Below are 24,038 nucleotides of genomic sequence, written 5' to 3' on the forward strand. Positions count from 1 at the left end.
TGGAAACTAGATACATGATAAACACTAAAAAACAAAAGAGCAACAACAATGACAAAAAAAAAACCAAAAAACCCAGTTTTCTTCTTTAAGGTTCTAGATCCAATAGGATAAAGTCAGTGGAACAGAATAGATACTCTTATGTATGACAGAAATTCAGTTCAAAGGAGAGAACATAGAATTGACTTAAATGGTAAATGATGGTCTCATAAGAAATTATAGGGATTGGACCCATACTTCTGGATTGGAAGAATTAGCATTATTAAAATGGATGTAGTACACAAATCAGTCTACAGATTTAATACAATCCCTATCAAAATACCCACAACATTGTTCACAGAGCTAGAACAAATAATCTTAAAGTTTATATGTTACCATAAAAGACTCAGGATCACCAAAGCTGTTCTAAGAAAAAAGAACAAAGCAGAAGGCATAACCATCCCAAGTTTAAGACAGTGCTACAAAGCTACAGTAGTCAAAACAGCATGGTGTTGCCACAAAAACAGACATATGGATAATGGAACAGGATAGAAAGCCGAGAAATAAACCCACATGCCTATGTCAATTAATCTTCAACAAAGGAGGCAAGAATACACAATGGGAAAAAGATAACCTCTTCAACAAGTGGTGTTAGGAAAGCTGGACAGTCACATGTAAATCAGTGAAGTTAGAACACATCCTCACACCATACACAAAAATAAATTCAAAATGCCTTAAAGATTTAAATATAAGACATGGCACCATAAAACTCCTAGAAGAAAACATAGGCAAGACATTCTCTGATATAAATTGTACCAATGTTTTCTTAGGTCATTCTCCTAAGGCAATAGAAATAAAGCAAAAATAAACAAATGAGACCTAATCAAACTTATAAGCTTTTATACAGCAAAGAAAACTATAAACAAAACAAAAGGAAAACCTAAGGGGTGGAAGAAAATATTTGCAAATGATGCAACTGAAAGGGCTTAATTTCCAAAATATACAAACAGCTCATACAACTAAAAAACAAAACAAAGCCAGACAGCCCAATTGAAAAATGAGCAGATGACCTAAATAGACATTTCTCCAAAAGACATACAGATGACCAACAGGCACATGAAAAGATACTCATCATCACTAATTATTAGAGAAATGCAGATCACAACTACAATGAGATACCATCTTATACCAGTCAGAATGACCATCATTAAAAGGTGTACAAATAACAAATGCTAAAGGGAATGTGGAGAAAAGGGAACCCTCCTACACTGTTGATAAGAATGTAAATTAGTGCAGCCGCTATGGGAAACAATATGGATGTTCCTCATAAAGGTAAAAGTAGAGTTGCCATATGATCCAGCAATCTCACTACTGGGCATGTATCCAGACAAAAATATCATTTGAAAAGATATGTGCACCCCTATCTTCACAACAGCACTGTTTACAGTAGGCAAGACATAGCAACAATCTAAATGTCCACCAACAGATGAATCTATAAAGATGTGTAGTGCATATATATATATACACTACACATATATATAATGGAATATTACTCAGCCATACAAAAGAATGAAATAATGCCATTTGAAGCAACATGGAGGAACCTAGAGATTACTATACTAGCTGAACTAAATCAGAAAGAGAAAGACAAATACCATATGATATCCCTTATATGTGGAATCTAAAATATGTCACAAATGAGCATATCTACAAAACAGAAACAAACTCACAGATAGAGAGGTGGGGGGTAAGGACTGGAAATTTGAGATTAACAAGTGAAAGCTATTATAAATGAGATGGATAAACAACAAGGTCCTACTGTATAGCACAAGGAACTTTATTCAGTATTCTGTGATAAACCATAATGGAAAATAAAATGGGAAATATATATATATATATATATGTATATATATATATATATATAGAGAGAGAGAGAGTACACTTTGCTGTAAAACAGAAATTAATACAACATTGTAGATCAATTATATGCCAATGAAAGTTTTAAAAGAAATAAAAAAAGAAATTCTAGGTATTGGAGAGAACTTCCTATCCAAGACCAAAAAAATATGGAAGAAAAACAGATTTATTTAACTATATAAAAATTATAACCTTTGATGAAAAAAGATAACTGAGAGTCAGTATCCAATTTATAGAACCTGAAAACATTTATAAATCAAAGTATAAAGAGCTTTTTAAATTGATGAAGCAAAAACTACATTTAAAAATAGATCAAGCTCTGAGACTTCCCTGGAGGTCCAGTGGTTGGGACTTTGCCTTCCAATGCAGGGGGTGCAAGTTCAATCCCTGGTTGGGGAACTGGGGTCCCACATGATTCACGGTCAAGAAACCAAAATTTAAGAAACAGAAGCAATGTTCTACCAAGTTCAATAAAGACTTTAAAAATGAACTACATATATATATATATAAAGATCTTTTAAAAAAAAAAGAAACAACCAAGGACATGAAAGATACAAGTCATTGGATGATCAGAAAATACAGGTACCAGTGAACTATCTGGCAATAGCCCTTGAAGGCAAAAATATCCTTTAGCTCTGCACTCTTATTCCTGGACATCTTTACCTTAGGCCAGAGCAGGAACAAATATCATTTTGGGGGAAGGACTTGCATTCAACACTCTTTGTAACAGTAGAGAACACATGAGAAGATGAGCAACAATCAATAAAAGAAAAAAAAAAGACTGAATAAAAGAAACTTAGAATAATGGACATGGAGAAATTTCTATCAATTAGTGGATGAAAATCATGGTACAGAAAGGAGTAAATAATATGATTTAATTTTTGTAAAACAGAACCTCCCTTCCCTGCAATTAAAAAGAAGTCACGTGTTAATAAAACCTTCCATAGCCAAGTCTCTGAAATGATCTGAGATGTGATCATTTACTTAGAAGGTCAATATTTTGCTTTTATAAAATAATCACAACAGACATCTCTACCAACAGTCCTTTACCTCTTGAATGTTCTGCATTGTAGCATGCAAAAAGTCATTTTGAGTATTTTATGCATTGACAAGTGAAGTCAGAGGTTGTCTTTACTAATGTGATGAAATGTACACAAGTCCATTTCCTGGACATTATCTAGATTCCAAATGACTTTGTTCGTATGCTGGACAGCAGGGAGAAATCTGGGGACACCACATACCTTGGGAAGTTTAAGGCATCTTGGAATCCGTCTCTGCTCTAACCAACCCTGCCTTTCCCTGTAGGAGAATGCGAGGGAGTGTGGGGGTGCACCGAATCTCCAGGCCAAGATGGTCCTTATCCTGTTTCCTCTGCTTTTGATGCTCTTCTCAAGGTGACACTGATGGAGATGTTCTCTTGGCATGCTAAATTATGGATAAACTGTGAACCAAACTATGGTGCGACATAGGAGACATGAAATATAGTCCAACCATCAGCATCTCATGATTTTAAACTGTGCGTGATACAAACTCTTAAAAATATGTTGACAGAAAAGTTATCTTTTTACTTTGCCAGTCATGCAAATGTGAGTTTGCTACATCATTATCATCCTTCATCAGAAATGGGACTGCAAGTGGGCAGCATCCCTTCTGCTTGAAACCCATTGAAACCAATTTAAAACTGTGTACTTTTTAAATAAAGTATGTTAAAATCATAATCTCCTGGTTTGGGTTTTGTTATCATTTTATTGCTGAGAATACAGACTGAAAAGTGCATGAAAAAGTCACCCATTCCAGACAGCAAGAAAGAATGGTTGTTGGCAGAGACTTTACTCTAAAGCAGATTCTAGACAAACATTTAACAATTGTTTAGATGCCGTACTCTGTTTTAAAAATATTTACAGAAGTAAATCAAAATATCATCTACATCAGAAGAATTTATTACACAGAATCCTGAATTTTGTTGAACAAAACTTCAATAGAAATCATAATTTGGATGAGAACACAAGCTTCCATAATATTTAAGTGTTGAACTATTTGGGAATAGAAATAAAGAAGTCATAAACCCTAGGAATTTGTTCTGAGAAGACTTGAAGGAGGAAAGAATGGTGACTACAAATGACTCAACCTTATTGCTTGAGAATTTGGCTTCTAGCTTTCCTCATAAACAAGAGATGAAATTCTGTCTTATATGTTACAGAATGTGAAACTACTCAGACCCATAAGCATTAAAACACTGGATCGTGAACCAAAGAAAATAGATTCCATTGGATTGTGATTCCAAAATAACCATTCCAAGTGGAATAATTTCTGTGCCTAGATAGAAATGAGAATGCCTTTCTTTAGAGTACAAACATCTAAAAGTCATGTGGAGAAATCAAACACTTTTAAAAAAGGCTACATTATCCTATTAATATTTTAGAAAAACTGATGTTATTATACTACTTTATACTATAATGATTCCAGTATTTATAAGAATAACAGTACTGCATTGTTACGCATCTTTCAATTACTATTTCTCCAACCCACAAAGTCTTCCTGCTCTTCAAGCATGCTAAGTGGACACCTGCCTCAGGGCCTTTGCACTTGCTATTCCCTCGTCATGGGATGCTCTTTCTCCCAGATATCTGCATGCTTTCCTCCCTTACCTTCTTCAGGTCCTTCTTTTGTGGCAGTCCACACTGACCTCCTTGTTTATAGTTGTAACTTCCACACCCGTTCACCCCTTCTCTCTTCCCTGCTCGATATTCTGCCATAGCAGTTATCACCATTGGAGTTGTTTATTGTTTGTCTCTCCCCAGGTGAATTTAAACACCAAGAAGGCAAGGATTTTATTTGTTGTTTTTTATTTTGTCACTGCTGTATGCTCATCTCCAAGGAGAGAAGAGTAGAGTGTCCAGCTCAGAGCAGACCCTCCATAAACATTTAAGCAAGTAAGCAAGTGATAGTAGTAGCCAGAGTTGCAGATCCAGCATAGAGGGTGGTGGTGTGCTCCTGTCCCCACGGCATAGCGCCGAGTGGGAGGGTCAGCGTTACTGGAGAGAGCATGGAGTCGTAGAGCGTCCTCTGTTACCCTGCCATTGCCAGTTTTTGAAAACTTCTGTTGACAGTATTAATGATAGATGCCAATTGTCTCCAAAGGGATCCCATCACAGAAAGTTTTATTAAAATGTTTGGTTTGCTACTTATAATTAAGAAGATAAACTTCAAAATGATACAGTTAAATCTAATTGTATGGCACAGTTACTAAAATTATAAGCTTTGGCATTCAATATAATAGGTTAATGGATTCAGAAGTCACCTGGAGCTAGCAGTATTCTCCCTAAACTGTAGCAGTATTCTTTCTAAACTGTAGAAAACTTTCGAATATGTGAACATTCACAAAAATATAGTAGAACACTTGCAATAGTTATTGAAGTTAGACTAATAAATCACAGTATAGACAAGAATATTTGTGTGATGCCTTTATCTGTCCTAAAATAACAACAGGGCAACTCCACATGCTATACGTTCATTAGATTAAGATGATGTAAGACACTAAAATAAGATCGTAATGACAGTGGTAAGAAGTACTATTCAAAGTATGAAGCAGTTGTAAAATAAGGAACTGTAGCATTATTATTCAAATTATGAGAAGTGCAACACTGCAGAGGATAATATTTCTCTTGTTATAAGAGTCTGCATAGTTTAATAAAATATTAAAATAATAGGCAGAAGAGTGCAGTTTTATTACTCTCAGTATTAGGGGTCATAATAATTTAGCAGACCCTTGAGGGCCATTTGCAGTGTGTGTGATTTGGGAGCTTTGTGAAGATGCCTCTAATTGGCACACATATGCTGGGGAGCCTGTCAGGGGCATTTCTACTTATGTGACTTTGTCTTACATATCTAGCTCTTAGCAGCTGCAGTTCCTACTAGGAACTTTGCAGGCATCATTTCCATTAGGAAGTGTTTCCTAATCCAGTAATTACGAGTCCTGGGCAGCTTTGCCCACTAGAGAACATTTGGAAATATCTGTAAACAGTTTTTGGTTGTTACAGTTTGAGGCAAGAGGAAGTTTAAAACAAATTAATAGATGCCACAGACATTCTGGATTCCCATGTGGCATCTACATTGTGTACCTTTGCTCCGCCAATGCTAGGAATCCCTTACATAGTGTAAGCTACTAAAGTACAGATTTAGTTCAGTAGCGATCCATGTATATCATATCTTAAAATACTCAGATGATGGGGTCCTTCTTGTCCTTCAGGCCTCAGCAGTCTTCCACTGAACACCAGGGAATCCTCGCTCACCGCCTGCCGTTTCCTTCAGAGCAAGGTACTCACAGGGCGCTGGCATTTCCCCGTTCACTCTCAAGTCTCCCCTCCCACACCTTGTAGGAGGGAGCTCAACTGTCTGAATTCCCCACCCTTTTAATTACTTCTCAAGATCAGTGACACCCAGCAAGTGTTTGCGGAATGAATAAACCATCGCCACGATTCTGTTTATGAGGCCTTCTATTTACAAGTTACTGTGCAGAGAATTTCCATCATCATTTCCTACACCTGTTATTATTCCCATTTCACTGATGAGGAAACTAGACTTGACAAGCAAGTTACCCAGATTGCTAGAGCCAATAAGAGGCAGGGCCTTCTGCCTTCCCCGTTACAATACTATGTACCATATGCGTCAGGACCGTGTATTACAGTCCCACATGGCGGCAGACCCAGTTCCCTCAGACAGGTATGAAGTCAGGATGGCAGTACTTTCTAGTTTAGGATGCTATAATTCAGCAGCGTTTGGACACACCAAAAGCAATATATGATAGTAGATGATAGTGATATTTTTTGTTAACTATGGTTGGAAACAGCAGAGTAATATGGCACTCTGGCTACATCTGTAGTGTATTGATAATACAGTACTTCCTACTCATACACACATTTTAGGTAATGCAGGATGATTTAAACCAGGAGTCCGCAAGTTTTTTCTGTAAAGGACCAGAGTGAATATTTTAGATTTTGTGGGCCATGTCGTCTGTGTCTGTTGCAACTATTGAACTCTGCCATCATAGCACAAAAGCCCCTTGTGTCCCATTAAAACCTTCTTTAAAGGACACTGAATCTGAATTTCATATATTGTCACATGTCGCAAAATGTTATTATTCTTTAGAAATTTCAAGCATCTAAAAATGTAAAGATCACTCTCAGCCTGAAAGCTGTACAAACCAGGAAGTGGGCCACATTTGACACGTGGACCATAGCTGGTCAACCCCTTGATTTAGAAGATTGCTGCTGCCAGTTTTTAAGGCTCTCATGGTGTGATAAATCAGCAATCTCCTTGCAACTTACAGTCATGCGTGCTAGCAGGTGTCAGCACTGTCAATATGGGAGCTTCTACAGTACAAATATGACCATGTGATTTTGACTTTAACGTCACACGACCTAGCACTGTTTAAAACATTGTAAGTACCTGAGTATAATCTAATGCCTTTATATGTGTATAACTAAAAACATAAAAGAACATAACTCATGATAGTGTGCAAGCATTAGTGCTTCTCAGATTGTCAGGGGAGAGTACTGGCTGACATAATGTCGTTCAGCACCATATATGATCAGTTCTGTTCCCATAATTATATGTAGTAAAGCAAAATATGCTGTGAGAGGGGCACAGTGCGTATGACAGATGTGAGGTTCAGAGACGACTTGGCTAAGGCACACAGGCGGTGATGGAGAAGGAAGGCACTGTGTACTTTCCACCTTGTTGACGTTCCCCTTGTCACTTTCTTTTCCTGCCACATGCTTATTCTTGAGACCCAGAAAAGAACAGTTCCACCAGCCATATTGCACTATGCTGTTGGTAATGCTGGCTGCGGCATTATTCCTGTATTATCCCATATATTGTCTTTACAGGAAATTTGACAGTATAATTATCCCAGAATATGGTACAGCGATGACACTCTACTATCATTTAAGTCACAATAACACAATTGTGCATCCTTTTTCCAACAGTAAGGCTATTCTCCTTGTCCATAGTCCTACGTCGCTTCTAGTTATGACAACAATGCAGCTTCTATGCTGGTGCAGCCTGCAGTTTTAGCTGAAACAACACAAGTGCTAATAGGGAGCCCAGTGGTCTATACAGGACTATAACCTACATCTGGAAAACCACCATTGTGACTGCCAAGTTTTCAGAGAAATAGTTAAGGAAGCATCCTGCTTCTCGGGAAATCATATTTCCTCATTTCACATCACTAAAAGCTTGTAATTTGCCCAACGCACTTGGCGACCGCTTGGGTTCTGTGCCAGCTCTGATATTGAGAATAGTCTTTGCTGCATCACTCTACATGGTAGAACTATAATTTTAGCATTGTTATGATATTATTGCTAAGCTATGTCACACTTGTTTCCAACTCAGGAGCAATTCTGCCACTACAATAACTAGTGTGTAATATCTATAATTTTAGCAAAAGTACACAATCAGTCTAGCACTTAAATAGTAAGTATTCACTGAAGAGATACACTGCACAAATATTTATAGAACTGAGGTACCATAATGTCTTTTGGTTTAGCACAGTAATAAAACAATATCCTCAAAGACCATACATTTTCAGTTCAGTTCAGTTCAGTTGCTCAGTCGTGTCTGACTCTTTGAGACCCCATGGACTGCAGCCCGCCAGGCTTCCCTGTCCATCACCAACTCCCAGAGTTTGCTCAAACTCGTGTCCATTGAGTCGGTGATGCCATCCAACCATCTCAACCTCTGTCCTCCCCTTCTCTTCCTGCCTTCAGTCTTTCCCAGCATCAGGGTCTTTTCCACTGAGTCATTTCTTCGCATCAGGTGGCCAAAATTTTGGGGCTTCAGCTTCAGCATCAGTCCTTCCAATGAATATTCAGGACTGATTTCCTTTAGGATGGACTGGTTGGATTGCCTTGCAGTCCAAGGGACTCTCAAGAGTCTTCTCTAACACCACAGTGTGAGTCCTAATATTTGTAATTTGTAGTTTTAAATAAGTATCACATACTTTGCTGCCAATATTTAACATCATCCATGTTATTCTTCTTTATTATTGTAAATGCAGTGCATGTAAGATATAGTGCGTGTAAACACCGCTCAGTAATGCATGCATGCTGTGCCGTGCTAAGAGCTCTACATTGTTTTACGTTATTATCAGGTATGTTTTAATGTTCTATAATGTACTTTTTCTCATACCAGGGTAAATAATAATCTCTACTGAGTTTTCTTTTATTCCCATAGATCTAGAACCAACATTGATACCATAATAAGTCTCTTATCTCCAAAATGTGTATCAACAAACAGTTAAATTAGATAGAGCTGTTTTGCAGTTATTTAGCATCAGTTTGCTACTGGTAAAATATAACGTGTACTGTTTCTTAACTTGTGGCAATAACACCAAAGTGCTAAAAATTCAGTGTTATTTTAGTTTTCAATGTATTAGTTTTAGTGTTGCTATAACTACAGTAGGTCACATTTAACGTATTTCTCTGACACTACCAAGAGGAATATGTGGCTGTTATATAAGGCACAATCTTTGAAGTCAGAATCACACATAAATTTGAGTTATAGCTTCACAACTTAATCCTTATGTGATTTTTCTCAAAATACCTGGTAGTTGTAAGCCTCAAGTTTTTCAGCTGTATGAAGGAACTAATCACAGAACCCTACTCACAGTATTGCCTTTAGGTTTAAATGAGACAGTATCTAAATGAGGAATACTTCTAATTAAACATGATGCGGTGATTTGGATAATTAATAGTTACTACTATTTTAATTATTTGTACTATTACGTTAATACTGCATACTCATTCTGATAATACTACTACTAGTAGGCTACTTAGAAATAATATTACTATATAATATGCGGTCAACTATTTGAACCAGTTTTGTAAAAGCAAGTTGTCATCTTATCCTATGCTGCTTTGATAGCTTCTAGTTTCTTTTGCTTTGATATTGTTTATAGTAATTTGGGGCTTCCCTGATGGCTCAGATGGTAAAGAATCTGCCTGCAATGCCAGAGACCAGGGTTCAAACCTTGGATTGGGAAGATCCCCTGGAGAAGGGAATAGCTTCCCACTCCAATATTCTTGCCTGAAGAATTCCATAGACAGAGGAGCCTGGTGGGCTACCCCATGGGGTCGCAGAATCGGACACGCCTGAGTGTAACACAGTAATGACATGGTAATTTTAACTCTTTTCTTTTGCTCACAACTTTATACCATTCTGTCCTAAGTTACCTTTAACAATGGTAGTTCTGAGACATTACTACTTACAACAGACAATCTGTGATTGAGTCATTTTGTGCTTGCTGTCAAGCACAAAAAAGGTACTTATATAGCTTAACCTACAGATTGTTCTACTTTAATTTTACATCCCAGTTGGATGTAGTAGATGCATCTCAGTCTTGATAAACTCCAAGTATATCTCTGTATTTTCTCCTCCAAGCTGCACTCCCTCTTTTCTCATCTTGGTAGAGAGCTTCAGCAGCCCCACCACCACGATCCAGTGGTATAATCCAAATGCTATGGACCACCTTTGACTCCTCTCTTCCTCACTCCGCATCTGGTCCCCCAGGAAGACTAGCCCTGCAAAACATATTTGAAATCTTCCTACAGTGTTTTATCTCTATCGCTAACCTTAGTACAAACCTTGAGACTCTCTTTGCAGAACAACTGGAGTAACCTGCTCAGAGGTCTTTGTGCTGCTCTCCACCACCACCTCCTACATGGATCCATTTCAAGTTTTGTCACTGCTATTTTTTTAGCTGAAAGTGCACTGATCGCTCTAATATCTTTCAAAAGGCATAAAAGTAGAGGATGGCTTGGTGGGTGAAGAGAAAGAGAGTAACTGAGTAACTAAGGGTCAGTTTCTTAACCTGTCTGAAATGTAATCTTCTCACCTGTAAACAGGGATAATAAAAGGGTGATTGTTGGCAGTAAATGTCTTTGTGTAGGTCAAGTGTAGAGATGGTTCCTGGCACACAGGAAGCATACACTGATATCATCAGTTACTTGAAGTCATGGTGTAGACTTGAAGTAATCAAAATGAATTTCACTAACAACTATCTTGGAGTATTCCATTTTTTTTTAGTTTGAAACATCAAGGGACTTCCTTGGATTCACCAAATAAAACTCAAAAATCTTAGCATGTAATTTTGTTCGAGTTCACCTTAACCTGCCAGGATCCATCCTAGAAGCAGCTCTTGTGCTACCCATCCATGCTTCCTGCAGACACAAGTACAAGCAGAGAGGGCATTGTCTGAACCTCACATTGCTCCCTTTTCAAATCTCAAATAAAAATTCCCAGCCATGTGGTGGGCATCTTAAGTGAATGCAGACGTTGCCCTGTGGAAGCGTATGAAACCCATTTGGATGAAAGCTAGTGCCACAAGGCTTTGACCAGCACCATGGACCCTCCCCTGAAGAATTGCAGTTCGGAACTAGAACTGCTTTTGGTTTTAGAAAGGACAAAATTATTGTAAGATCTGATGATAGAAAATCAGCTGGTGTGGGGAAGGTAAAAGGTGCTGCTATTCTTAAAAGGACAAGGCCTTTGGAAGAAAATGCCTAAACCTACCAGAATTAAAATACAACATTTTGTTTGTAAACTTATAAGATTATGGGTTTAGAATTAATTCAAACTGAGTCCTTTTCAGTTACTAGTAACCTAAAACTTGGGTCCATTATGCAATCATGACTCAGTAAGTCCTTCATAACATGACTTCCAAACACGATGGGAATTAGACCAACTTTGTAAATATTTGAAGTTGCTAGTTTAAAAATTAATTTGACTTATTTGCTTGCTAGTTGCCAACAACTTACAAGAGTTGGAGCTTTCTCTGTAATCATACATATCATTAATGAATCTTTTAAAGGATTTATTTGGAAAAACTATAGGGTAGAACTCAGCATACCCATTGCTAAAAACAAAAGTTGACTATAGTTGATAATAGAGAGAAGGGAAAAAAGATGAAATAAAATTAGCCCTTGGTGTGTTGGTTAAACTTAAGTCTAAGCACCATAATTCAGTTATACATGTAGATGCTGTTTTTAGTTCTATTGTTGGACCCAATGAATTTTTAAAAACACTTCGTTGAAATATTAATTAACATACTATACAGTTCACACATTTAAAGTGTACAATTCAACACATTTTTGTATAGTCACAGAATTGTATAATTATCACTACAATCTTATCACCCGAGAGGAAATCCCATATTCATTAGCAGTCACTTCTCTTTTCTCCTCTTTCTGCTCCCATCCCTAGGCACTCCCTAAGGTTTTGGCTCTACAGATTTGTCTCTTCCAATCATCTCATATAAATGGAATCATATATGATCTTTTGTGTCTGACTTCTTTCACTTAGCATATTATTTCTAAGGTTCATTAATGTCATAGCATGTAGCAGTACTTCTTTTCTTTTTTTTTTTGGTGAATAATATTCCAGTGTGACTTGGCCGTATTTATTCATTCATCCATTAATGGCCATTTGGTTTTTTCCTTCATTTCATCTATTATGAACAGTGCTGTTGTGAACATTTGTGTACAAGTTTTTATGTGGACATATATTTTCATTTTTCTTGGATAGATACTTAGGAGTGGAATTAGTAGATCATATAGTAACACCACATTTAACATTTTAAGGAACTGCCATAGTGTTTTCCAAATTGGTTGCACTATATTACTTTCTCACCAGTGTATGAGTAATCCAGTTTTTCCATGTCCTTGCCAATACTTATTATTATCTTTTTTAAATTAGTATTGTAGCCGTTCTAGCAGATGTGAAATAGTATCTCATAGTGGTTTTGATTTGCAGTTCCCTGATGGCTAATGATATTGAGCATCTTTTCATGTGCTTATGGGCCATTTGTATATTTTCTTTGAAACAATGTCTATTCAGATCCTTTGCTCATTTTTGAAATTGGACTATTTGTCTTTTCATTGTTGAATTGCAGTAATACTTTATATGTCCTGGGTACAAATCCTTTCTCAGATAAATAATTTGCAAATATTTTCTCACAATCTGTGGGTTGTCTTAATTTTTTTTAAATGGTAAATTATATTGCTTCTCTCTTAAATTTCTGGCATCTGTCCAGCTTACAAAATGATTCCTTGTTTCTCTGTGGATGTTTCCAAGAATTTCAGACCTCTTATGTCCTGTCCGTAACTGAACTTCATACCTTCTTTTCCCTTATCCCAGGTCTGCTTCTTTGAACATCTTTCCTATTCAGCCAACTGGTCAACCAAGGCATACACTAAGTTGTTAAATCTTCTTTCCTATTATCCACCTCAGGTCCTCTTGTGAACTAAGTAATGTTTCATTTCTGCTTGCAGCCAGGTGTTTGAAATTCTGCTCATCTACTGTCAAAGTCTGGATCATGTTTTCATCATGTCTCTTCTGGACTCTCTAGTAGCTAGATCCATATCCTTGCCTTCCAGGTTGGCCCTTCTAAGTCCAAAATCAATGATTAAACTCCATGGGATACTAATGATTACAACTGCTGTCTCTGAAATCATGCTTTCCTAATTCAAATCCTGGCTCCTTCATTTGACCTCTGTTCCTCAATTTCTCATATATAAACTAGGGAATGATAATAGTCCCTGCCTCACAGGGTTGTGTGAGAATTAAATGAATTATTATCTGTAAAATGGTATAAACAGTTGCTGGAATGTAATAAGCATTTGTGGCAGCTACTATTATTATTGCAATTGAAGTTCTTTTTTTAACCATTAATTAAAACTTTACCAAGGCTTTTCTCACCTACTGGATAAAATTGAAATGCATTTCTTTGGTACATAAGGCACTCCATGATGTGCAATATAAGCTGAGAAAAAGCTTGAGGACAAGATCCTAGCTGTGGTTTTATACCTTCACTTTTCAAAATGTGACACTGAGTTTAGAATTGTCAGGTGTAACTTCTTTCAAGGTATTATTGCTTTGCAACCCCTGGAGAACATGTGTTGTGGGCTTACTCCCCACCAGGCAGAGTACTAAGTACTTTCTATGCACTGTCCACCGTAATTCTTACATCTGCCTTATCAGGGGGTTAGTATTGCTATGCCCAGCTTCATAGCTGAGATAAATAAGATGGTAAATCTGTTTGTCCAGGATCACACAAATAGGAAGGAGAGAAACCTGAATATGGTTCCAAGTCTCTTGGACATCATGTTGCAAGCTCTTGGCTCTGCCTGAGGAAGTGTCTGAAGAGGTATCCACAGACAGACATTCTCAAAGGCAGTGTTGGAAAGAATTTTGAGTACTTGTATCATACTTGTCATTCCTGAATGGGGTACATCTTCCATCTGGAAGTCTTTACAATGTTATCCAGACATCTGAAAATTCCTAGGACAAGGACATTCTTAATGTAGCTTCTGAAAAAGCTCTTGCTTAGCGGAAATATCCCTCCACTGGGGGTAAGTGCTTTCATTTGCCGGTTGGGCTATGGTCAATTAACTCACTTGGCTGAAGCCAAAGGATCTTAGACCCAGCTTTCTTCCTTTCCTAGACAACTCCTCACACAAGGTGAAGGATCAGAGGAGAATATGAATACTTAGGAAAGTCATCTCCTTCTTCAAGAAGTAACTCGAGGTACTCAAGCACTGGTGAGTGACTCAGGCTGTCCTCTTTATATGCAGAGACAGCACATTCCTAACTGTGTGCACAGGAGGTCTTCATTATCCAAAGATAATTGTTGCTGTGCTGGAAAACTACTACTTAACATAAATCCATCAAAAATAGGGACTAGATTTTCAAAATAAACTGTAAAAAACATTGAGGCTTTAAAAACAAAGACAGCAATTATGAAAACAAGCTTATTTTATTTAATATTTAACAAAATAGATCAAAAGAGAGGGCTCGATTAAAACTCTACTCTCTCAGAAAATATAATATGAATTGAATATTTTTTCAGTTCTGACAAAATTGTTTAAAAGCAAAATTCAGCTTTCCTTGAACTTCTGTAATATTGTCATAAAGTATCTATCTCTCTCAAAATTACTGAAGGATTTTACAAATTTTCTGAAGGTTTCTCTCACTCTTTGATATTCAAGTCATTCTCACTTAAAACTCCAATTATATCCTCAGTGATTTTCTCTTTTGGTTTAACTCTGCCCAATCCTCCTTGGTCCATGGCTTTGAGTGTAGCTAACTTGATTCAACTTTCCATCCTTTGTCAAATTTGCAATTTCATTTTCTAATCAGTTTGCCTTGTATATGTTTTGTGTTGTCCAGTGTTTACATTGCACAATCAACATGAGACAGACCAACAAAGATGTTGACTAGTTGGGTTGGGGCAGGAGCTAATGTTAAACAGAGGACTGTGTAAGAGGGGACAATTTTAAATGGTGTTTTTATGCTATGCCTTTGCTTTTTTATGCAAACTCAAAATTTTGACACCTCTTTGTGATGCAAATTTGCATTATTGTCATCTGGTTTTCTAAATCCCAGACACAGAGATCCATACTGGATTCAGTTTACCTTGAAGCCTTTAATGTTAGCTAGAGTTTGGTGAAATGCAGATTTGTTTCTGTGGCCAACAAGTCCATCAGGGTCTCACCAGCAGCCCCATAGTTCTGCATCTTCGTCTCATCTTATGCTTTTCCTCCTTGCTCACTCTGCTCTAGCCAAACTGGCATTCTTTAATACCTGCCAAGCCCTTTATGAACTTCAGTCCTTTTGTTCCTTCTGTCTTGAATGTTCTTCCCGTGGCTAAGTCATGTTTCAGATGTGAGTTTAATATGAGCTTCTGAAAGAGACCTCCAATGACCATTCCACGTCATCCTGTAATCACCCTTTACACAACCTCCAGTTTTTCTCCTTAATAGCACTTAGTAAAGGAGATAGGGATCTGATTGGTCTACTTTCCAATTTCTGAGTCCAGGACATAAGTCTTAAGATAACAAGGACTTTGTCGATTCTTTTACACACACACACAAAACCTGTCTTAGTCTTTGTTATGTGGAAAGCTGCACTTTACAATGTGCAAAGAGGTATGTGCAGAGAGCTTGGAGGCACTCCGAGTGCCCAGTTTCCTCGATTTGAAGAACTTAAACCTCTTCCTTGGGGCCTTTGAAAGAATCTTTGCTCCTTTCTAAGATACAGAAGCCACCTGAGACATTTTAGATTGTGGGTAGGCATTCATGGGGAATTTTCTAGGATTAAGAATTAGATACAAAGGAAGTTACTAATTTATGTACATTCCCCCTACCTAAGGATTTTTGCCTTATTATCAAATGAATTCCTTCATCTTCCCACTAAAAGGAGAAGAGAGACACGGGAAGCCAGATAAACGGTTCATTTGCTCATGACTTTAATCAATCTTTCTCCCAGGACTCTGAGGTTCACTTAAAGGGCTATTTTCCCTACATTTTAAAGGCTAACTAAAATTGAGAATATCATGAGAAAAATGCTTCCTTGTAACTCAGGGGCCATTACTGGAAGATCCAGATCAGATTCTGCTTGGTGCCAAAGGGAGATAGTCCCCCAGCCGTTGAAACAAAAGAATGGTAAAACTAAACAAGATACAGAAAGATCAGGAATCCGTTTTCCATTGCTAAGACCTCAGAAACCTATAAAAGCAGTTGTTTTATGGGAACACTTAGCAAAGTACTGCCCAAGTACATTTTAAAGGTTTGAAATCCTTTGACATATGGCAATCATTATGTGTGCTCAGCTGTCTATCTTGCACAACACTTTTTTTTTCCCTCCCCAAAGAACGCATTTCTGAGGCCCTACATTTACCATATTTTACAAGAAGCATTTAGTGGTAAGCAAGGCTCAGAAGCAGACTCAGGAAGAAGAACCCTGGCTAAGAGCTCCAGGAGCACCAAAGCGTTTTGTCTCAAGATGGAAGCCTTGAGTTGAAGCTGTTTCAGATTAGAAGCGGGTATACATTGCTAGTTGGGTTTTACTTTAGAAAAATATTTAATGACGCAGATGTTCTAGGCAGCAAAATGGAACATATTGTCTTGCTCAACCTTTTCCAAAAGATATGTAGGTGTCATCAGGCCGTTCGGGTGTGCTGGGTTTAAGAGCAGGTGATGGAAGTGACAGAAAAACAAGTCAAGGCAAACTTTCAGGATGCTTCTGTGGTTGCCTTTGTTTCAGAGAATGCACTGTGCTCTTCAGCACCAGCACACTCATGATAAAATGTCCCTGAGCTCTTGGAAGAGCAGGTGGAGACTTTCCCTGTAGCCCTCCTCCTGCATTCTTACTATGAGAACAGCTGGTAGAATATATCCATATTGTATTCTTGGAAAAACCTCCCCAAAGCTGCTTTCATGTGGTTCTTCTTAGAGAAAGCATCCAGAATGTCCCCAGGAAATAAAAGTAGTTGAACCCAAGTGTGTAAGGCAGTGCGGTCCAGGTTCAGATCAGCTATGGGAGCCATAATATGTTCTCAACATTCCTTCTTGATCTTGGCCCAAACCAAGATGAGCGAGACCTACAAGAAACATGTGATTGCCCTACTTTAGAGTTTACCATCCATCAGTAAAATCTATCCTCTACACCAGAATGCCTGGAAAGAAATTCACATGGGTATTTGCTTTCCCAAAATGTTAAGTGCTTTTATCAAAAGAGCACACAACACACTTTTATTTTCTTCTAGTGAGATACCCTTTACACCCTTCCTACAGTACCAAACTGAAATCAGACTAGAAAAGGTGGGGCCAAAGAGGGTGATTTCTCATCTTTTACTCATTCCGAGCCAAATTTAGACTTCCAAAAGAAAAATAAGTTCATCTCTAAAAACACTGAGTTGTGACATGTTGCCATTTTCAAGCCTTTTGGACAGATGGAAAATGGGAGATTGTACTATGCAATACACAACAAAACTTATGAATCCCCTTTGGGCATCCATCTTCTAAAATCTTATGCATTACCTTAGCAACTCACACCCAAACCTTCTGTAAAAACCAATGTCTCCTTTCAGCCAACTCCTCCCAACTTTCCCTTTTGAATGGCCACTTTTCTTTTTTTAGTTACTTTTTACAGAAGTTAAATTTTTTTTAAAAAAATTGGTTTATCTGTTTTCTTCTAAATATTTTCTCTATTATCCTCACAAGAACAATAAATCAAGCCATGAACACCTTAGAATGCAAGGTGAAGGCAAGGCTATGAATACTTACAAAAAGTTCACCTAACACTCATCATTTCTTAAACGTGCACACACACACACATATTAGATTTAGTCAGTAAGTGTCCTTTGCAGCATTATTTATTGTAGTGAAACTTTAGGAGCAAACTAAATGCTTCTTAATCAAGGATTATTTAAATGAATTACATGAACTCCTTATGATTGAACATTAAACGGTTGTTAAAAATTGCATTTTCAAATGATATTGATGACTTGAGATATGCATATGATACAATATTCAGTGGAGAAGTGAAAGCAAGGTAAAAAGTATGAGTAAACATATTGGCGAGTGTAAATAACTGAAAGCATATTTACATAGGAAGGAAAAAGAGAAGGTAAGATCCCAACATTTTAAGAATAATAAGATTGTCTTTGGACCATGGGATTGTGAACACTTTTTGATATGAATTTTTTGTATTTTCCTAGTCTTTTAGTTTTTCCATCATGTATTTTGAACACCTTCTAGGTACTGGAGGTATAGCCATTAACAAGCCAGACACAGTCCATGCTCTTTGGCATCAATGCTTTTTTTTAAAATACAGTAAACTCCTTGAAAGTAGTATCTGTGTCTATCCTAACGTAACATACTGCTAGTTTATCTTTTTTGTCTAATGTTCATTCACCTTTTACTGTTAAAACAATGTCCTAGTTTCTCCTTGAGAAATCACTTCTCTCCCATTGTCCGCCTAGTAGCTTATGAGAAGTTGACTCAACTCTAAAATCCAGGAACAAGCCTAGGTTGGTTTAAACTATCAATCTCTCCTACTCACATAGTGATCTCTTTAGAACAAGAGATAGGTCCACTCTAAACCCCGAGATGGTGTCCCCTCCCACTCAGAAGAGGATGCAAACACCTGATTGTAGATTGCAGGAGCATGGTGGGGCCGCTGCTCACCTTTCCAAATATAACTCTTCCCACTGGGCCCTGCTTCCATGGCATGCCCACACACCTCCTTTCTGTTCCTGTCAGTCCTTGGAGCCTCTGTGTTTGCTGGGCTGTCTGTGGACAGTGGCATGGTTAACTTCTCACCCTTGGGCTAGGATCTCTGTCCCCTCTCAGAGGCAGCTTTGACAGCTTTGACCACCCTGGCTGAAGGAGTTTGCCACCTTGCCGTTCTTTCCCATAAAATTGCCTCACTGTAGGGGCTCTGAAGCCCCAACTAGCACCTGACATTGTGTGTGTGATTGCATGTTCATTTCTGCTGAAACCTGGTCTCTTTTGTTCAATGCTATGTATATCCCAGGCTGTGGAAGTGTGCCAGCATAGAATGCTCAGTGGGTGTAAGTTAAGTGAATAAATAAAAATCCCAGCAATGTCTGTGAGCCATGTAGGGTTGGGGCTGTGAGGCTCTCTACCCATTGGTTTTGAATAGCGCCATCAGAAGTTCCTTAGCTGACCATCCCATTCGTTCAGATCCTATGTTTTCATTTGAGAGTCACAGGCAGCCCCATCAATGAAAGAAAAGCTTTCTGTCAGCCATACCACATGTGAAACAAAGCTTCAAAATGAGCTGTAAATGAAAACGCATTTGGCGGCCCATATGGGGGAAGAACATCTCAGAGCCAAGAAAGGTGCCTCCGTTTGGGGGCTAAGGGTTGGGCTTAAGCAGATATCGTAGCCCAAGAGAACAGAACACAGACTTGGGAAGGAAGGAAGGCCCGAAGTTGACCTGTCACTTCTACATGAAAAGCTATTTTCTCTGCAACCATGCAGCCTGTGGTGAGAGACCTGCTCAGCCAGATATCCAAGCTGCAGACAGGGCAGATGACCTCCTTAGAAAAGAGAATGGCAACCCTCCCTCCCTCCCTTGGGTTCGTGAATATGTGCACTAGAGAGATGATCCCAAGGCAGCTAAGCTACCACGTGAATGATATGAGCCCAATCAGTTCTCCACTGTTCGTGCTGGTGGAGGCCAAGTCAGCCTGGGGAGGGGATGCAGAGGAGGGTGGCTGCTGGTAAAACCCCTTCAGAAGATCCCATTAGCCAGCAGAATCACTCGGAGGTTTCCCTGTCCCAGAGGAGCAGCTGGCTTTTGTGGACTTGACCAGTAGTTACTGCAGCAAAACTCTAGGTCATGCAACAGGGCACATTTTCCTAGGAATTTGCTGCTTTGGAAATCGACTGATGACTTCAAACAGCAGGTGGGACTTAGGTTTACTGTATACTCTGAGACACTTCTTGAGGGCTCCTAGCCTTAGAGCTGAGCATCCTTCTGGTGAATTCATGGCTACTTTCCAGCCTTTGAGACTTGAAGCTACCTGACTACATAAGAAGCTAGTAAAACAACAAAACTGGGCTTCCCTGGTGGCTCAGTTAGTAAGGAGTCTGCCTGCAATGTGGGAGAGCCGGGTTCCATCCTGGGGTCGGGAAGATACCCTGGAGAAGGAAATGGCAACCCACTCCAATATTCTTGCCAGGAGAATTCCATGGACAGAGGAGCCTGGTGGGCTACAGTCCATGGGATCACAAAAAGTCAGACATAACTGAGCAACTAACACTTTCAGGCACTCTCATCATGATTCATAGCTTTTTACAGTTCACAAGGTGTTTCCATATTCATAATTTCGTTTGTCTCCACTCTGTGAGACTGACTGAGTGAGTATTCCCATCTCCCCACAGAGATTAGGAAATTGAGACTCAGAGAGGCTTAACAACTTGTCCCAAACTAAGTAATGGTAGTGCTGGGGTTTACACAGGCCGGTGACCAGAGCACCAGCCCACTGTACCACACGTGATGTATCGGTTAGTGAGGTCTATGCCATCAAATTTGTATTTTAAGGAATTGAATCCTGACTATCATCTGTGACCCCAGATGTGGCTGAAAACCAAAATTATGAAAGGAAGCATCCTGGTTTAAGAGTCAAGTGTCAGGTCCCTGGAGCAAGCCAATTGAGGATTTGGGGCCCATTGGTTTCCCTATACTGTTGGCTCACCAAGAGCAGCCTCAGCATGACCACTGCCTAGAAACTAAACTTAAAAAGGAGGAAGATGAGCTCTTCTAGAAGAATGGAAATTCAGTGGGAGACATCAGTTGGGTGTGCTCTTCCCCTTACACTCCTTTGTTGCTGGAACTGCTCACCCTTCAGTATGTTGGCAAGACCCCCCAGGCAGTACATTCAGCACATTCATTATCATATGGGAAAGATGCATGTTTGTTTAAAATGGCAGGTTCTTTAACATCTATGACTCTTACAACTTCCTAAAGACCCCCAGGCTCTTTGTTGAGCTGAAGAACCAAATTAGGCTTAATACGATCTAATGTAAAGGTCTGAATTATGCGTTGAGTATACTCTCTTGGAGATGAAAGGACCAATATGCTTATAAAGTTCTATTACTCTTTAAAAAAGACTTTTAAAATGTTGGAAGTACCTCCTGGCTAGGGAAAGGATTAGATGCCCTGCTTTCAGTTCATTACTCCTAATATAAACACACGGTATCCCCAGTGCTCAGCATCACTTGACTGTCTTTATACAAACTAAACAGATGGAAGGCCCTGGGCCTTTGTCTCTGAAGTCAGTTTAATGACTGGGGCAAAGTGAGATGTTTTGTCTGATTAAAGGCTCCGCTCTTCAAAGCCATACCTTCTTCCATTTGGGAAATGACAATGTTTATGGCACCTGCGCTCTGTTGGTGAATGGATGGAGTAGGTAGTAAACAAATCTCTCTCTGTGCCGAAACGTACCAGCCCTGGTAAAAAAGAGGAGGTCCAAGCGGTCCATATACTGGCATACGATGCAAACTCAATGGCACATAAATCCTCTTGGGGATGCTGTCAATCAGATACAGGTATCAGATGCACTGGTGAAGATAAGTATAAAGACATGCTGCTTGCAATTTTAAAATATTTCTCATTTTTTGAGTTACATATTTATTACAGAAATTTGGAAAATACAGAAGCAAAAAAAAAAAATCACCACTTGATCTTGCAAGCCAGAGATCAACGCTATTATCATTTTGTTATCAATGTTTCCATTGTTCTCCAAATATTTAATACAAGGGTTTTTTGTTCTTGTGTTTAATCTGAGATCCTGCAGATTTGGGAGCTCTTTTTAAAAAATTGATTTTTATTGGAATATAGTTCCTTTACAACGTTGTGTTAGTTTCTTACTGTATAGCAAAGTGAATCAGTATGTAGGCAGACTCTTTTTTTCTATTTCTTTCCCATTAGGTCACCACAGACCATTGAGTAGGGTTCCCTGTGCTATACAGTAGATTCTCATTCATTATCTATTTTACTGGGGGATTTTTTTTTTAATTCACTAAAGTATTATGAACATCTTTCTAAATCAATTAATATAGGTCTATTTCATCACTTCTGGTAATTTTATCTATTATTTGAATGTACCATTTATCCTGATTTAATTAAGCAATGTGCAATTGGTGGACTTCTAAGTTACTTTCAGTTTTTGGTATTATGGAGGGCTGAGGTAAGGAAAGTAAAATTCCTGTGCAGTAATCTTTTCTGATTATATTATCAGGATAAATTGCTGTAGGATCATAGGGTCAAAGGGAATGTACATTTTTGATCATGACATTTACCCTTCACAATTTGTACCAGAAACTTATTTGTGGGTTCATTCCTTTGTATTCATATAAGATATCATTTTAGTATATTTTTCTCAATTTTAGAGGTTAAAAAAAAAGACTACACATTGCCTTTCTGATTGTCTCACCAGCATCCACATGAAAATGAACATGTTTTGACTGTGTGTTGGCTATCGATAATCTCCCTTTATTGTAAATTTTGTTTCCAATTTTTTTCCTCACCTATTGGTTAGAGAACTTATTGGTTAGAAAGTTATACTCTTCACCTTTCACATATGTTTGCAATTGTCATTTACTTCTGCTTATAGCATTTTTTAAAAATCTGAGGTCATATACACCTCTTTGTAATTCAACATTTCTCTGTATATGTCCCAGTTCTGAGGAAAACTTCCTTTGTCCTGAGGCCAGAGGGTCATCATTATCTCTTCCATCTTTGAAAATACTTTCTTTTTATAGTTCAATTAACCTGAGTCTTTTTTTGCCATTAATATTTTTTAAGTGCAAAAATGGCAAGGTACTTGAATTTCTGTGGAATTTCAAAGTCCAAAAGACAAGACAGAGTCCAACCATTTCTCTTTCTAGCAGAAAAAGAAAGAGAAACTAGGATGACTGTAATGGGAAAGAGGTCAGGCTGAATATGCCTCTCTTACTGTGCTAAGTAAGGTTTTATGCTCTTTATGAATTAACTGAATTAACTTTATGAATTAATTTATGAATGACTCTTCATGCTAAGAATCACTTTTAAAAACTATGTATTTATTTATTTGGCTGTGTAGGATCTTAGTTGCAGCATGTGGATCTATTTCCCTGCCCAGAGATCAAACCCAGGGCGCCTGTGTTAGGAGCGCAAAATCTTAGCCACTGGACCACCAGGGAAGTACGACGAATCACTTTAACATTAGTGACTGATTTATTTCAATCCATCAGCAAGAAACCGTGCCTGAAGTGAAAGTGAAAAGCCAAGAATTATAGTTTCCAGATCTTCATATATCTGAGCAAGTCTGGCCATCCCCTTGAGACGCCAAGACTTCAAAAGAGGAACAGGTCAGGGAGAAAGCTGTGCATTTGTGGAAAAGGCTGATCTGCACGAGACACATCATGAAGTCAAGTCAGTGAGGACATCCTGAGAGAATAGAACTTGAACTGAGCTTATACGATTGGATGGATTTAACTGGAGGAACAAAGGGAAACAGAAAGCAAGACAGGGGCCAGAGAGAACAGAGGTACTTAGCCATGCAGATGATTTTATTATGCAGTCGGCTATTATATAGGAAGTTTACATTTCACCACACACTTAGATACATGTCTCATCTCTGAACCTCATTTTATCATTTCCAAAATGGATATTTTACATCCAACCAAACAATACGTTTCCTTGAAAAATTTCAACTAGCACGGCTTAGTTGAGAAGGAGCTTTTTTTGGCTTAAATAAAAGTCCAGGTATAGCCTTCAGGTGTTAGTTAATTCAG

The 24,038-nt window shown here is 38.3% G+C and overlaps 1 protein-coding gene across 3 annotated transcripts in view; it reads left to right on the forward strand.

The window, feature by feature from the left end:
* CACNA2D3 (calcium voltage-gated channel auxiliary subunit alpha2delta 3) overlaps positions 1–3,609 on the forward strand; it is an 853,893-nt gene extending 850,284 nt beyond the window's left edge. For all 3 annotated transcript variants that reach the window (XM_043442153.1, XM_043442156.1, XM_043442155.1), the window contains one exon: positions 3,199–3,609. In XM_043442153.1, the coding sequence (XP_043298088.1) occupies positions 3,199–3,291 (93 nt within the window). In that variant the 3' untranslated portion in view covers positions 3,292–3,609. The remainder of the gene's footprint in view (positions 1–3,198) is intronic.
* The last annotated feature ends 20,429 nt before the right edge of the window (positions 3,610–24,038 follow it).

The sequence above is a fragment of the Cervus canadensis genome, chromosome 22, assembly GCF_019320065.1.
Source record: "Cervus canadensis isolate Bull #8, Minnesota chromosome 22, ASM1932006v1, whole genome shotgun sequence".
NCBI lineage: Eukaryota > Metazoa > Chordata > Mammalia > Artiodactyla > Cervidae > Cervus > Cervus canadensis.